We start from the raw sequence: 15,681 nt of genomic DNA, 5'->3' as shown, positions 1-15,681 counted from the left end.
AATCCTTTAACCTAATTTGAAGTTAACTCTGTTAACTTTTTAATTCTTTTCTTAACCATTTCAGTGGGAACATATTTTACAGTATTCTAATTAGAGCTTATCCCCCATTTATGATTCCATCTCTCTCTTACATTGAAAACATAATATCATGGCGATCAAAACGGTTAAGCAGACTTAATTAAGAGTATTCTCAAAGCTAATCCACTCAGTAGCTGTGTTTCTCAATCAGGGGCGTATGTAGCCTATAAGGTTGGGGTTCAACTGAATCCCACACTTTGGACGCGGAACCTAAATTTATGTGTAAAAAACTATTAAAATTACAATAAATAGTAGATATGAACTCCTAACTTTAAAAATATAATGGGTTCAATGCTAAAAATCTATAGATTGAACCTATAAAATTGAAATCTTGAATACGCCTCTGTTCTCAATAGTAAAAATCAGTAATTGAAGATTGTAACACATATCTATTTTAGATGACACACCTAGTAGTACTAAATGAAAGAAAGTCAACGTTGCATATTGTAAATAAAATCACATAATATGCACCACTAGTAAACTAGTCTTGTTTTAAGAATTTTGTTATTAATTAAGCATTCGCACATTACGATTCTTCCTTATTCTTTGACCTGACTGATTATATTGCCATAGTCAAGTTAACAACTATAGTCAAGTCAACAACAAGGAATTTATGAAACGTAAACTCTGAGACTTTTAACTAGTACACTGCATCTCTTTCACAATTACGTAAGTTGTTTCCATTGAAGGGGAAAACCACAGAATAAAAAGTTAACGGTGTTAACTCCAAATTAGGTCAAAGGACTAAAATTGCACACTTTATTTAATTAAAGGTTAAATGTCCTTAGCCAATTAACACAAGGATCAAAACCAAAATTAGGGAATAACTCAGGAACTAATACTGCCATTTTCCCATTATAATATAACATATGATTAATATGGAAAAGGCAAAGTAGGAAAGGCGATTTTGCCTTTAGACTTTTTTCTTTTCTGCTGAAGAAGAAAAAAAGAAAAAAATTAACGCCCACCGTGGGGCTCGAACCCACGACCACAAGGTTAAGAGCCTTGCGCTCTACCAACTGAGCTAGACGGGCTCCTTGTGCATTAGACTTGTGATAGCCCTACTTATTGAATAAATTCCAACCATCAACTAAAGAATTTGGTCAAACGTAGAAGGAAAAGAAAACTCGGAACAATCGAAAAATAAATAACTAAAGGTAGCAAAAATAATAACTGATATTACTTAACCGTCAGAGATAATTCTGCGAATTAAATACAAATTCATGATTTTCAGTTCGAGTGAAAACAAAGAGAAATAGGAATAAGATATATATTTCAAAGTTTTAGTTTCCCTTATTAGTTTTATCATTATTACTATCCTACTATCTAATTCTTCAATTGTACAATTACTTGTTGTTTTCTTTGCTTTGGTTATCGTATTATTTATTGTTGCTACCGCTCTTTCTTTCATTATTTTCAACGTTACTTCTTCACTATTGTATTTCCTTTTCATGCTTGATTTGAGGGTCTATAGGAAACAACCTCTTTACCTTACATATAGGGTAAAGGCCGAGTACGCCACCCCCGGACCCACTTGTAAAATTACACTAGGTATGTTGTTACTGTTGTTGTTTTAACTTTCTATCACACTTTAAAGTCACCATTTAGTTTCCTCAAATTTTATTATTAAAATAAAATAAGTGGCTAAAGCAAATAAAGCCTTGTATCTTTTAATTATATATAAGCTTTTTGCATTATATTATCGGAAAACAGATTAACATCCGATACAGCAATGTTTCATTCTAATTTTTCAGCCATGAAAAGTCCCAGACCCTATGGTTTTATGTTGGCAAGCAATCTGTTTCTGTTTGGTTTCAGTTTAAAAACCTAGGGCTGTTTCCAAAACAAAACCAAGAGCCATTTGATTGTCAGTCACTTCCTAACATTAGCAACTTTTACCGCCCTGCTGCACTATTGGGTTAATCTCATAATCTTCACAAATCTAAACATGTCTTTATAGACCAAAAACATACACCTAGGAATGACAACCGCGCAAGAACAAACCGTGACATACATTTGCCATGTGTAACTGAGTGCAAGAACTAAAACAGCTTCATATCTACCTTCTTCAACCAAAAAAAATCGATACCCTGAAACACTTTAAATACATGGCAACAGAAATTTGTTGCGTAATGACCAAAAATTCGATAAAAACACCATGACCTTTTAAGACATCGTTAATATGTTTGGCTGTTGTTCACAACGTAACCATGAACCGTTTGCATACCAGATGTGGTGCTATCTGTAACTTACTCTTTGGAGTTTGGTTCGTAATCTCAAGAAACCCCCGAGATAAACCTCCACATAAAAGTTTGGGAATGCTCTGCAGGTAAGTGATAACTAAAGTGCAGATGAAAAGGGTCAAAATGCATACTTTGAACCCAACATAGAGTTTTCAACACCATTAGATTCCCACAAACAAGGAGCAAATCAAATTGTTCCAATAAGGATCTGTTCGACCTTTCCCCATGCATAAGAAGTTACGAACACAATTTCTTAATACATAGTACATAATACAAAATATCACAAAAGCAAAGGAGCCCCTCCAGAATGGTCACCAGCAACTAATCCATGGCATATTTTTGAGTCCAAACTCGGGCAAGTGTCTCATACTGGCTTCTATCAGTCATGTACATATAAGCAATCTCCGGCACCAAAGGGTGATCAGGATTAGGGTCTGTTAGCAGAGAACAGATAGAGAGCAATACCTGCAAGGGACAAATTAATTACGCCTCTAAAATACAACCAACTAAAATCTAATCTGCTGAATGCCTGCCTGCACTTGATTGTTCAATTATAATTAATGATATTGCGAACACAACGAATAAATTCAGCCACATAGTTCCTCTGATTTATGAATACAAATAATATTGAAGTTCTACTTTGGAACAAAGCCAGTTTCTTCTGCTATTAAACTCTTAACATTACAACCTGACAAAAGGGGCAGAGAATCACAGTTCCCACCTCACCTCACCTCACCTAAATACTAATAAGACACAGTAGATACCTTTTAAACCAACCTTGAAAACACAATAAAAAAAGGCATCATAAAATATATTTCCAATCTGTGGGATTTGCATCAGTTGGTTTAACCCAGAACTACTCCACAAGCTTGACCACATGGAAAGACAGTGCCGTTAATATAAATATACACAGAAATCCTCCTTGAGGCTGATTTAATGAAAAAGGAAAACAAGGAGTACATGATTGATTTTTTTTTTTTTTTTTTGAGAAGGAAGGAGTACATGATCGATGTAGACATATAAGTCTCACTGATCCAATATTTACATTGGCATATTCACTCCCTTAAGGACATTTTATTCAACCAGGAAGAATACTAGTCCTTAAAATCTTGGGATGTAAATAACCAAAATAAAAGATTGAATGCGGTAACCTATACCAAGAAATTCAACCAACCTTGGAGATTGTAAGTGCAGGGCTCCACTGATTCATCAAAATGTCTAGGCAAATGTTACCATTGCTGTTGATGTTTGGGTGGAAAACCTGTGTCTTGAAAGTTAGCTGCACATTTATCTGATGTAATGAGGATGATAAATTTGCCGACAGGGAAAAAAAAAAGTTAGAAGTAAAGAGCTTGCAGAACAACACCCTCGTTGATTTTGCAAATGGAAGTGCTTCAAACTTGCATGCTTTGGCAAATGGATGTTAAAAAATATTATGTCACAGGTTTAAATTGCACTTAAGTTGTTAATACACTTTTAAGAAAAGAGCACCGAGATTCCAAGTTATCATGGTTTTGGCTCAATACACCAAACCTCGACTGGAAGGGAAATCTAAGCCATCCCTCTTCAATTTGCACAATATGATGTATTCTTCCTACCTTAGATCAGGCTCTAGTTAAGTTACACAAGCAACAGTACCACATGGTTGAAATAAACAAGTGGAGAAACAATACTCTCTCTTGCTGACAATAGACGAGAATTCTATGCCTTGGTACCTTAGTAAGCGTTAGAGAACAGTTTTTCAAATAACAACAAGACTCAGTATTAGACCTTCATGACTCCATTAACAAATGCACTCTGACAATGTCAGTAAATCCATGACTTTTTACCATGGATTCCTTATATGCACGCCCAGTCCACAAATATATCCATTTGAAACTCTAATCACAGGGCATGGAACTGGCGATAGCACTAAAGCTGAACCCAAGTACTTCCATCATATGTGGCATCACCTTCTCAAATACAGTGTGCTCTGCCTGCTAAAATCTTGTAACATATAGCTATTGCTGCTCGTAGGTTTTGCAAAAAAGAACTAACACGATTAAAATCTAATTCACCCAATGACATGGTTTCTAAAATCGATTAGATTACCTATGAAAGTGTCAAACAGCCAGAAATTCAAACTTCATTAAAGGCCATTTAAAAATGTGAGTAGTGACTTTGAATAGGAAATGAAAAGGATATCAACAGTTGACACCAGTTGAGTTGAGCTTTGATATCTATACTTACCTAATAAAATTATTAAAGTGAACAAAGACGTTTCGATCTTAGTTGATACAGTAAAATTACAAGCCTAGAAATGATGAGCAAATTTGATTTTGTAAAAGAAGCAAGAGAAGTTTAGAAATATCATGTTAATAAGCAAACAAAAAATGAGATCATCAAGTGTCATCAACAGATACACATCCCTAATTTAATACCTTTGGTGGCTTAAATGGATAGTTAGCTGGAAAATCAACAGTAAGATGAAACACTCCACCAGCATAAGCACTGTCAGGTGGACCTATAATTGTTGCTCGCCAATGAAACATATCTTCAGCAACTGGGCCTAACACAGATAACATAAGCAAGAGCACAAGGAATGAGACTACAACTTGCCACATGCATATCCTTAAACAAGTTTTTGACAAACCGGGTGTAATACAGACACTTCTTCAACAACTCAAAATACAAACAGCAGATTTAACAACAAATAAAGATAGATAACAGCTTTCCAGATGCAGACCGTAAACAAGTCCCAAGGATAAGCTTGGACATGGTAAGCTGTCAACCTCTATGTGTGCAGGTCAATATCAAGTTGAGAACCTCAGTCCTAAGCAATGCAGATTTTCTACTAGTTTGAAAAACATGATTTCCAGATAGAATCGTGATTTAAAATTCCTCCACGTAAGCTTGTCTAAGGCAGTGCATGTGTCATTCTACCTATTCCTCAATCTCATGGATATGGGCAACGGATGGCAAGGTCGTATTTGCTCATTTTATACAAAATTTGAACAAGAAGCCAAAATTTCAGTCGTGAGGAAGTAATTGGCCAACACATAAGCAACCAAACTTAATAGTAGAAAAGAGATCTTTTCTATGTAAAAGCAATCACACAACAATTTATTTATGTGTCATATACCCCTGTTTCTAACTTCAAATTAGAAAAGCAATTATCTCGCCCTTGTTTAGGTTATCCTTGGCCTTTTTCGGGAAGAGGGATAAAGAAAGCTCTTCATACTCGTGTTACCTTTTAAAATAATAGAACAAGAGCTCCAGGACGTTACCTCTAGAGACAACATGATATATTTCAAAAAAAGAATATGTACCAGGTGGAAAAGGGGAATGGGGAGCGTAGAAGTCTGGACATAAATGCCCAACTACCTCTTCCTTAGTCTATAGTACAAATGCTGTGTTACGTCGTTACAGTCATACTGAGTAAAGAGAGACATCAAGAGTACAGATAAGCCAAGAGGATCAGCAGGCTACTGAAGCTAAATTAGTTGATCTAATAGGTCTGCTCGACCTTAAAGTATCCATTTTTAAGCGTGTCGTTATCATCATCATCATCATCATCATACCCAGTATAATCCCACGAAGTGGGGTACCATGGGAGGTAGAGAGGCTGTTTCCGATAGACCCTCGGCTCAATGAAAGAAAGAAAGGTAAACCAAATTTGTCCGGAAAAATAAATAATAGAAGTGAAGAAGTCAATGCAAAATACTAAATAAAATATGACAAAGCAGTGTGAAATTGGAACAATATAGTACCACCAACTCATATGACAATCGAAGTAACAGGCACAACAACATAACAGAAATTAAAGGACAAGAAACTACAAGAGCAATACGAAGCGTGGCAACGCTCAACTAACTACTAGCCTTCTACCCTGATACGCGTCCTCCATAACCTCCTATCTAGGACACTTATCAGGGTAGAAGGCTAGTAATTACAGTAACTGAAGCAATATTTCTTCTTCTTAAGAGAAGTTCCCTGTATAGATACTATCAGATAAGTTCCTATACAATAGACGAAGTGACCTTCAAAAGCTGACAGACCATTTTGCCCTTAAAATATATCTTATTCTTTCAAAATTCAATACATTAATTTTCTTAGTTAATCTCAAAAGGTAAAGAACTTAAAAGTTACATTGAATGGTTCAATAATGTAGACCAGATTCATACGCATGTACAGTTTATTCCGTCAAAAATCAATACATTGATTTTCTTAATTAATCTCAAAAGATAGATCATTTGAAAATTTACACCGAATGGTACAATTATATAGACCGGATTCATATGCAGAAATAAAAAGTGTATTTGAACAGTCAATTCCTACGGCTATTTAGGGCAAGATAAAAAATAGTTAAAAGTAAAAGGACGAGAAAAAAGTACCAGCGCTACAAAAGGTAGGAGGATCTTTATGGAGATCCTTGAGCTCGTTTTGAATCCGCTTCGACGCCATGATTGATCAAATCCCTAAGTACCACAAAAACCCTAGATCAGCTCCAAATGCACAGATATATAAGGAAGATAATTAAACACCATAAAAGCACAACTGAAGAAGAGAAGAGAAAAACTTTAACTGAGTTACAGTTTCAAAAGGGGATAAAATCTCACTTGAACGAGGTTCTAAAAATCGGGTGGAGTAGAGCGGTTTCGAGGCAGCGCTTCGACCCGTATCTGGCCAACTCTGACTAGAAGAAAGAGATTTCTATTGATAGGAATGGAACTTCTGAGAAAAGCACAACTATATATGTTATATCCTAGCTGTCTGCCAGGGGCAGGGACACATAAAAACGAAGAAGTTTTTCATGAATTGATATATTTAATTAATCCGCAGGGACTGAAGGCCGGATTAATCACATTTGAGACCTACGGAAGGGGAATTAGCGGTCGACTGGGTTAAATCGTAACAAGATAGTTGTAGGGGAACCTGTGGCCGGATTAAATCTTTCACGATGAAAATGCACTCTTCCCTAACTTTCCTATTTTAGCCAGATTAGTCAACATATATCTTTTTCGATGCTGGAATTGGTCCTAAAAAGCCATTCGGCTTCGTTATCGAGTAGGTATCAGTGGAAACATAAGGATAAAAGAGCGAGTACGAGTTGTTTATTTCAAGAATAGGCTCGCTTGCTTCTCCCCATCGTCGAGCTTCGATAGTCTAAAACTAGTGACCTAGGCTTCTCCAGCAAATAATCATACCCGAAAGCCCTAAGAAATGCAAAGGATCTTGAATACCTATTTAATTGGCATAACTTTCATCTTTCCCCTAATTTTACATTTTCGAAACTTACGGACCAGAAACTGCACAATCAGCCACCTGTGAAAGAAAGGTTGCCAAAAACTCTCCTTCCGACCCTGTGAGAACATATTCAGACATGCGATGTTTTGAGGGAGAGAAAGTGTGGTTGACAAACTAATCATCGGAGGCGACTGCAGACTTGTTTAATAGTTTTCAACTAAGCAGCAGACCCGGTCCCGAAAAAAGCGCCCCGCCTTTCATCATCTATACCAGCTGCCATGCAAGAACCATCAATGGATCTTTATCAGTCATTCTTTTTGTTCCCCTTTATAAAGCAATTGAAAAGAGACCATAACCACATGAAAAAAAGGCTTTCCTCGATAAAAGCCCACAGAAGGGCCAAATCACAAGAAGCCTACTCATATCTAAGCAAGTCCAAGCCCACGCAAAAATGATTGTGCTTTCTCGATTAACTAGTAGACTTGCATGAAGAAAGAGACTAAACAAGGCGGAACTTTTAGTCTTAAGCAAGCAGTGACTGTAAGGAATCAAAGAGAAGATCGAAGAGAATGAAAAGCACGTACCTTCATTGTGGGTCATAAGGCGGGCAACTTTTTCTAATTCAAATGGATGAAATCGGTCGAGTAGTCTATCTTCCAAAACCAAGTTGTGTACCGTCCGGTTTGCAACCCCTACCACATTGTCCCGAAATGGACTTTCATTTCTTTCAACTCAACAACACGAAAACTTTGTTCTAAGTTAGCCCTTTCTGACTTGATCTTCGAATCGTAAGTCTCAACCCCTTTCCTCTTTCATATTGATGAAAACGCTAACCGTGAGTGAGAGGTCAATCACTTTCAGCTTTTCTTTCGAAATTCCACAACATGAGCGCTCAACATGAAACACCAGCTTGTCTGGATATTGCTTGACTTTTGATTCTAAGGAAAAAAGAGCGAAGATCATTCGCTTGGTTAATAAAGTGGGTCACCCTCTTTTTGGCTTCCGATTCAATCGTTGTTTATAATGGAGAAGCGAGGATTTTGGGGTGAAATTAGGACTCCGTTTATATAGCAGACAAGAAAAATAATGTACCCACTACGTACAGGTTTTATTGTATTGTTAGTTTAAATACATTACTTATTTTGATTGTTACTTATACTTTATTGTATTGTATCCTTATATTCATTTTATATAACGATGAAAAGTCTCATTTTGTGTAATGATCGATTTGGTGTGATTGCGCCGTTACCTTTTTTTTTCAAATTTTATTTTTACTTATTATCTAATAATCCTATTTTATCTTTTGTCCTATATTTTATAGTAACTTTATCCCGTATTCTACTTTCATGTAGATTTAGCTTCAAATTGTTGATGTGTGATATTATGGAAAGACGAAAAATAATACAATCTATCCAAACGTTGTATTCATCAAAATAATATAGTATGATATCATACAACACAATACGATACATAATGAAACTATATGTAACAACCAACAAACCAGAATGTTCTAGTGAAAGTGTACCCGCTACGTATCTTTACACGGTAATTTTCACCTGCGCCCCAGTGCTTTGAAGATGTGACAATTAGATCACTTAATTCTTTATAAGTGGCAGAGAGGTTCATCATCTCTCTTTCTCTGTCAAATTATCACCATCTAATGTTTAACATAATTTCACTTTTGACAGCTAGCAAACTTTTTGTATAACAAGAAAGGAAAGAGAGATCATGTAAAACAAATACAAAAGCTAAAGTTTGATTAGATCTCAAAGGTACTCCAGTGATTAATATTGAGCATTTTTGTTTCATTTTATATTTCAGGACTAAGTGAAAGAAAAGAAAGAGCAACACAAGTTAATAGATACTCATTGGTGAAGAGTACTTTAGAAACTCATGATGTTTCAAATTAAATTTAATATAATTTGGTATAACCACTGAATTTTTCGGATAGATCCACTCGACTTTAATCATTCCACTTGTAGGCGCATTGAATGGTACTTGATATACTTTGTGATCGAATTTTTTAAGAACTTTATTTCAGATTCTTAAACTTACTTATGAGTTCCGCTTCGACATACTAATGCATCACTTTGTGCCATTAGATGTATGTTGGCGCAACAAGGGCCAGAATTATAATCCTCCCACAACATAAGCTATAAATATAGTTTTCCCAAAAGCACCTTCTTCACTTTTTATAAAGGTAAAAGTAAAGGATTTGCTTCTCTCCTTTTTCACGGTATATGTTATGTCCAACTATGCCCACCCACCTCGATAAGCTCGAACTTCAGCCAATAAATGAACCGAATGTGAATAAATATTTTTCCTTAAATTACACACCAAATAACATATTTCTCCCGCCAATACACCTCTCATTTTACAAGGAGCAAACCAGTTTCCCTTGACTATATCACTATAACAATAGCAAGTTATCCCTGCTGCCAATGATAACTTGCACAAGGCCTGCTTAACACATATGTGAGGAGGAGCTGCCATAAACTAAGAAGCCAAGGCAATCTGGATTAAATTAAACCAGTTAAAATAATTAATCTTATTTTTCTAATACTTATACCTATATAATCTAATAGCTTAAGCGAGCAATCTCTCGTAGAAATCCAAACATTTCTTTCTAAAAAGACAATTCCACCCATCAGGTTATGCTCGTGAATTTATCATCAAAAGTTTTAGTAATAGTAATGGTGCTGGAAATATAGGAATATATAATGGAAGAAGAAATGACTTTGAGGCCTAAAAAACCGACTTTTCTTGAAGAAATATTGTCTGTTACATACTAGGGAAAATACAAGCAATTTCTTTCAAGAACAACATAGCCTATGTTTATGCATGCAGATTTTCTTATTTTATGAATATACATGTCCATTTACATTCAAGTTTTAAATAAAGCTTGAAAACACCACGGCTGGTAATATATAAGCCTTCAAACTAATTTTGTCTTCTATTGTAGGACAATTCCACTTCATATATATTACTACAAAGTATCAAACAATAGTACTATTGAAATAACTAAAATATAAATGTTCAAAAAAGATCAAATTAAAAGGAAAACTTCAACTAAAAATAGTGATCCCATAACTAAGTCGCTGAATTAAGATTGATACTGTAATAACAATTGCTTCTCATTTCCAAAATAGTTGAAAATCAGTTGTACAAATATTCATTGACCATGTTTTTCTAATTAAAATTAATTCAGGGTCAAAATTATATGAAACAAAATATTAATAATTATAATAAATTTTAAAACTTCTCATATTTTTCACTAGTATAAATTTATACAAGGATTAAAACAAAGATATGGATCCGAAAATAAACATACTAACATGATTTAAACACATATTTTTAAGTTATGAGTATAGTCTATATAGACTGTTTTCCTCTATTGTGCCTATGAATCACCCTTTCTACCTTCCCAAGGTAGAGGTAAGATCTGCGTACATTCTACCTCCCCAGACCCCACTTGCGGGTTTACACTAGTTATGTTGTTGTTGTTCTTCTACTTCTATTGTGATAAGTTAGCGTAGATCTCAAGAGGAAGTTGTTCTTTCAAGTGATATTAGGTCTATCTAAAGATTGAAGATTGCAGATTGATAGAGTCAAAAACAAATATATCAAAAACTTGTCTTTTTTGGACAAATATTTGGACTTTTTGGATCTTTTGAAGGGGGGGAGGAGGGGATGTAGTATGATTGTGGAGATGTGATAGCTTTGACTTGTACTTGGTCCTGTACCATCTTGGTACCAATTTGATAAAACTTTTACTTATCAGAAGAAAAAAAAAAAGGGTCTATCTCGTCCCTTTGTTAAGGCTGGACATGACCAAACCATCTCAAGCGACTTTCTCTCATTTATCCTCAATGTATGCTATTTCCACCTTATGGAGAATGTCATAATTTTAATATGGGAAAAGGGTCATATTTGCCCCTCTACTACTAAAAAAGATTTAATATTGCCCTCCATTATCTATAGGTCCATATATGCCCTTAATGTTATACTATCGGTGCATATGCGGCTTAATCTTATAAAAGTGGCTCAAATTTGCCCTTCTTCATTAACCCCATCCATTTTAGCCAAAATGACATGTTAACTCACCACACCAACCGTTCTTCTTCTACACTGCCCAAAATCACCAACACCTTCACCATATGTACCATTACTCTCCAACATAAACCATCTACCCATCTTCCATATCTAACTTGTGATATTAAAAGTAAAAGAAATAACAGTTGGAAAATATATCTAATAAAACCATGTTATCATCTACTCTTGTGTCTTGAATCAATCATCTCTGGTTTATTAACTGGATTGATTGGAACCTTAACAATATCTTCATCTAGTTTTATTTAATTAATTACATTTAATAATATTCTCAACAAAAATGTAAGGTTTTAAAATGTTAATACAATTTGTTAAGAAAACTTATTGAAGTTTGCACGGTTAACAATCCTATTTTTAAAATTTGGGTTGTTCTCCACTTCCCTCTCTACTAATTAATTAGTTTCTCGACTCTAATAAAAAGTAAGATCCAATTTCTTGCCTTGCACATATTTGCACTTGCTTGATGTTTCTAAAATAAAATTATCCTTACCCAAGTAGTCCATCATTTAACCAAAAAAATACTTAAAAATTCAGAAGCTTGGTTAATTAGTCGTAACATCCTAAGGGTGAATATTAACAATTCTCCATAGAAAAGTCAAGTTCAAAGAATATAAAATAAGGATTAAAATAAGGGATAATTTCAGAGACCTCTCCATAGCACTCATAGGGTAACAGTAGACCCTCTTTAGGAATTCACGGGGATTAACTTCTTTTCTCATTGGTCCCTTCTGGTTTCCCAATGCTCTGTTCAGCAAGCGAGAATCTCTTTACTTTCTGCAAAAGAAAATGAAAATTACCAGAATATGCAAATTTCCGACTCACAACAAGACACAAAATACTATATAAACAAGTGTAATGAACACTTAGCGAAAATAATATAATGAATCAATAACCACTAGGCACAAGGGAGCTAAACTTACAGTAGCTTCTCCCGCAGAAATATAACGCATCGAGTGCTAAGACATGTTGGAGTGTTGAAAAAAACCATTTCATCCATATTTGAAAACAGAGACTGCTAAAAGTTGCTTATTCACGTTTTCTGCTTAGATGCATAACAGAAAGCCTCATGCAAGAACATACAAAACCAAAATGTTCATTATTAAACTTCACTTTGCCTCATACTTTTTCTTGCAAGAATTAGCCTTCTAATAAAGAAGCCAGATTGGTGGTATTTGGTAAATAGACCAAACAACAGGAAACATGCTCCCATAATGAGTTTTAGCGGCAATTGGCTGTGGTATCTGGCAAGATATATGATAAGCTTAAATGAAGTAACATGGTCAGTAAGGATTTATACATATAGCTGACCTCAACTTGCTTGGAGAAGAGCTATCGTGGTGTTATGTGATAGAAGGATGTCTACGAAAGTGGGCAAGTTTTACAGAATAGTTATAAGACCGACAATGTTATATAATAATGAATGTTGGGTCGCTAAAGTCCAACATATCCACAAGACGAGTGATGCAGAGATGCAGATGCTAAAATGGACATGCGGTCACACAAGAATAGATAAGATTAAAAAAGACCATAGTTGTTGGAACGTGCAAGTAACATGCATTGAGGATAAAATGAGAGAAGGTCGGTGAGATTGTTTAGTCATGTACTACGTTGACTTATAAAGGCAGTTATGCACCGCTCTATAGGTGTGAAACTATTGTGAGTGAAGGTGTTAAAAGGGGACGAGGTAGACTCAAAATCACATGAAAAGAAGTCATCTTGAAAGACCCCGGCACAATGGAAGAAAAAGATCCATATAAGTGATATATACTAGTTGGGAATAGGTTTAAATCTTGTTACAACGTTGATCTTGAAACTATTGTTTTTCTCGGAATATTTTAAACTTATCATAGATTTATGTAGGTAACCATATAAATAACTTTTAATATTCTTATTGTTACTTCTATTTTTATTTGGTATGATGGTGACACGACTTGAGCTGAAATTCAAACACATGGTCAGTGAGGATCCATATAGCCGACCCCAACTTGTTTAGGGTTGAGATATCTTTGTTAGAGTACATATAAAACAAGAAATAATGTGTTAGATGTTCTGTAGGCACTCCCAACCTTGTATCTTTTTAAGTACAGGTGCAACTGCTTCACCTGTCAATATGATCTACCGGAACAGTTCATAGTGACAAATTTGTTGATGAAATTTCAGAATATGAGAACAGGAAATAGTAAAGGTGATAGTGGCAAAATAGTATTGAGTTAGTTTTATGATTTGTGAAGTGATTTGTTTCTCCTCTTTCTATCATGCTGCGATTGAACTATAAAGTCGATATCAATCTTCTCGCATAAGGTTTCTGCCATTAGACCCAACCTTTTGCACTAATTTTCGAATTTTGTATGTCTATTGTCTCATCTAAGTGTCCACTTAGAATTGAACACAATGTTGTCTGATATTATGGTTTTCCTTCAAAAATAACATGCTTTAACTTTAATTACAGCAATACAATATTGGCCTAACAGTTGCATAATCTAATTTTTTCTGTCCCCCACCAAAAAGATCCTAGATATTCATTTTCTAATCAGCATGACATCAGTAAATTAGCAATCAAAGGTCACAAATCTACTGGATATTTGCAAAACGCAACAGAATAACAATCTCAAGATTCTTTTTTTTTTTTTTTAAATGAATAACAAGCTCAAGATTCTTTTTGGCTTTTCTACACTAATTCTATTCCTTACAATTTAAAAAGGTGAAACAAGAGGAAACTAATTAGCTTGTCATGAATCATGAGTATGGCATTTCCTCACCTTCCAATGATCACAAAGGGCAAGCAAAGATATCAAAAAAAAAATTAACTATTGGACATGAAATTAGAACTCAACATTGAAGTAGTTTCTAAAGTTGCTCATACCTCAGCAAAAACAAAACACTCTAGGTGAAATCTTCCCATCCGCCTAAGCCTTGGTGGGCAGTGTCCTGGTGTGAGGTGGTGAATACATAGTAGGATAATCGAGGCGCTTGTAAGCAGACTCCGACACCATTGTTATTAGTAAAAAAATTGTTCATAACAATTTGTGTATCTGCCACAAAGAAGATACACGTAAACAAGAATATTCTATCACTCCCATGAAACAATTCCTCGCAACTCATTTTCCTTTCTTCATTAATATTTTGTTTTTCCCTGATCATTTCCAGGATCAAGAAGTTGCATTTCCATGATCAAGAAGTTGCACCACAAAACACGAAAAACAGCCAGCAACTGTAGAAAGAAAATTAATTTTGCTTCACTCAACCGGTAGTTATCTAATCCAAAGATAGTCGAAAACAAGAAATTCACCAGCCTCTGCATTTCTAAAAACTGATGTGTCCTAATCATCTTGCCCCTAGTTCTAGTAGTCAACTGTTTCAAAAAATTAACTCTAAGACAAAAATAGGTAATTTGACTAAACTATCCCTAATTAAATAAGCATTGAGATTTGATCATAATAGGGGCAAATCTGGAAAAATAAGATTACTTCTTTCTTAATTTGATAAGTGGACACTTTTTTTGACGTAAGAAAAAAAAGGCTACGTGAACACGTTTTCTGATCTGGAGGGAGTATTATTCAATTTTACTCCTACCTGTTACTTCAATTGCTTTGTTATTCTTATTTTGGTTTGGTTACACTTATTTTGAGGCGAGGGTCTATTGAAAACAACCTCTCGCGATTGACCTAACTAGCCACAAAGGAGAGAATACAAATGGGAGTAAGATTCAACAGAAAGAAACAAATAATTAATCATTATCCAAACAAAATAAAAGAGGCTCACACCAGAAGAAACTTAATTTTACCCTGTTGATGACGTATTGTCGCAAAGATTCAAGCATTTGTTGGTACTTCCGGGTTTTCCAAATATTGGGTTCTGTTTTCTTTTTCTTTTATACATAATAGTACTACTAAAAAGTGGGCATTCACAAAGAATTTTGTTCTTCTTCAATAATGCTCCAAAAAGCATGCTTTTGCATTTCCAAAATTAGGCTAATGTTGGTCAAAACTTTTTCTTCTTCAAGATTTAAATTATATACTTGGGC

At 34.9% G+C, this 15,681-nt stretch overlaps 1 protein-coding gene and 1 non-coding gene across 9 annotated transcripts; both read right to left on the bottom strand.

Annotated features, from left to right (window-relative positions):
* Positions 1 to 1,039: 1,039 nt before the first annotated feature.
* On the bottom strand, positions 1,040 to 1,112 carry TRNAK-CUU (transfer RNA lysine (anticodon CUU)). Its single transcript has one exon. It is a non-coding gene; the product is annotated as a tRNA-Lys (tRNA).
* Positions 1,113 to 2,430: 1,318 nt separating this feature from the next.
* LOC132041105 (ubiquitin-conjugating enzyme E2-17 kDa-like) lies at positions 2,431 to 14,765 on the bottom strand. 8 transcript variants are annotated; one of them, XM_059431887.1, is made up of 7 exons: positions 12,578 to 14,765; positions 12,338 to 12,431; positions 6,920 to 6,992; positions 6,695 to 6,778; positions 4,742 to 4,869; positions 3,496 to 3,600; positions 2,431 to 2,786 (listed from the first exon to the last, which is right to left on the bottom strand). In XM_059431887.1, the coding sequence occupies exons 4-7, from the start codon at positions 6,762 to 6,764 to the stop codon at positions 2,643 to 2,645; spliced, it is 447 nt and encodes a 148-aa protein (XP_059287870.1). In that variant the 5' UTR covers positions 6,765 to 6,778; positions 6,920 to 6,992; positions 12,338 to 12,431; positions 12,578 to 14,765; the 3' UTR covers positions 2,431 to 2,642. The 8 variants fall into 8 exon arrangements, with proteins under 8 accessions (XP_059287870.1, XP_059287869.1, XP_059287872.1 ...); XM_059431886.1 differs by having other exon boundaries at positions 12,338 to 12,696; positions 14,521 to 14,765; XM_059431889.1 differs by having other exon boundaries at positions 14,521 to 14,765.
* Positions 14,766 to 15,681: the final 916 nt, after the last annotated feature.

Source organism: Lycium ferocissimum, chromosome 12 (assembly GCF_029784015.1).
Source record: "Lycium ferocissimum isolate CSIRO_LF1 chromosome 12, AGI_CSIRO_Lferr_CH_V1, whole genome shotgun sequence".
NCBI classification, from domain to species: domain Eukaryota; kingdom Viridiplantae; phylum Streptophyta; class Magnoliopsida; order Solanales; family Solanaceae; genus Lycium; species Lycium ferocissimum.
This window is presented reverse-complemented; position numbering and strand designations above follow the sequence as displayed.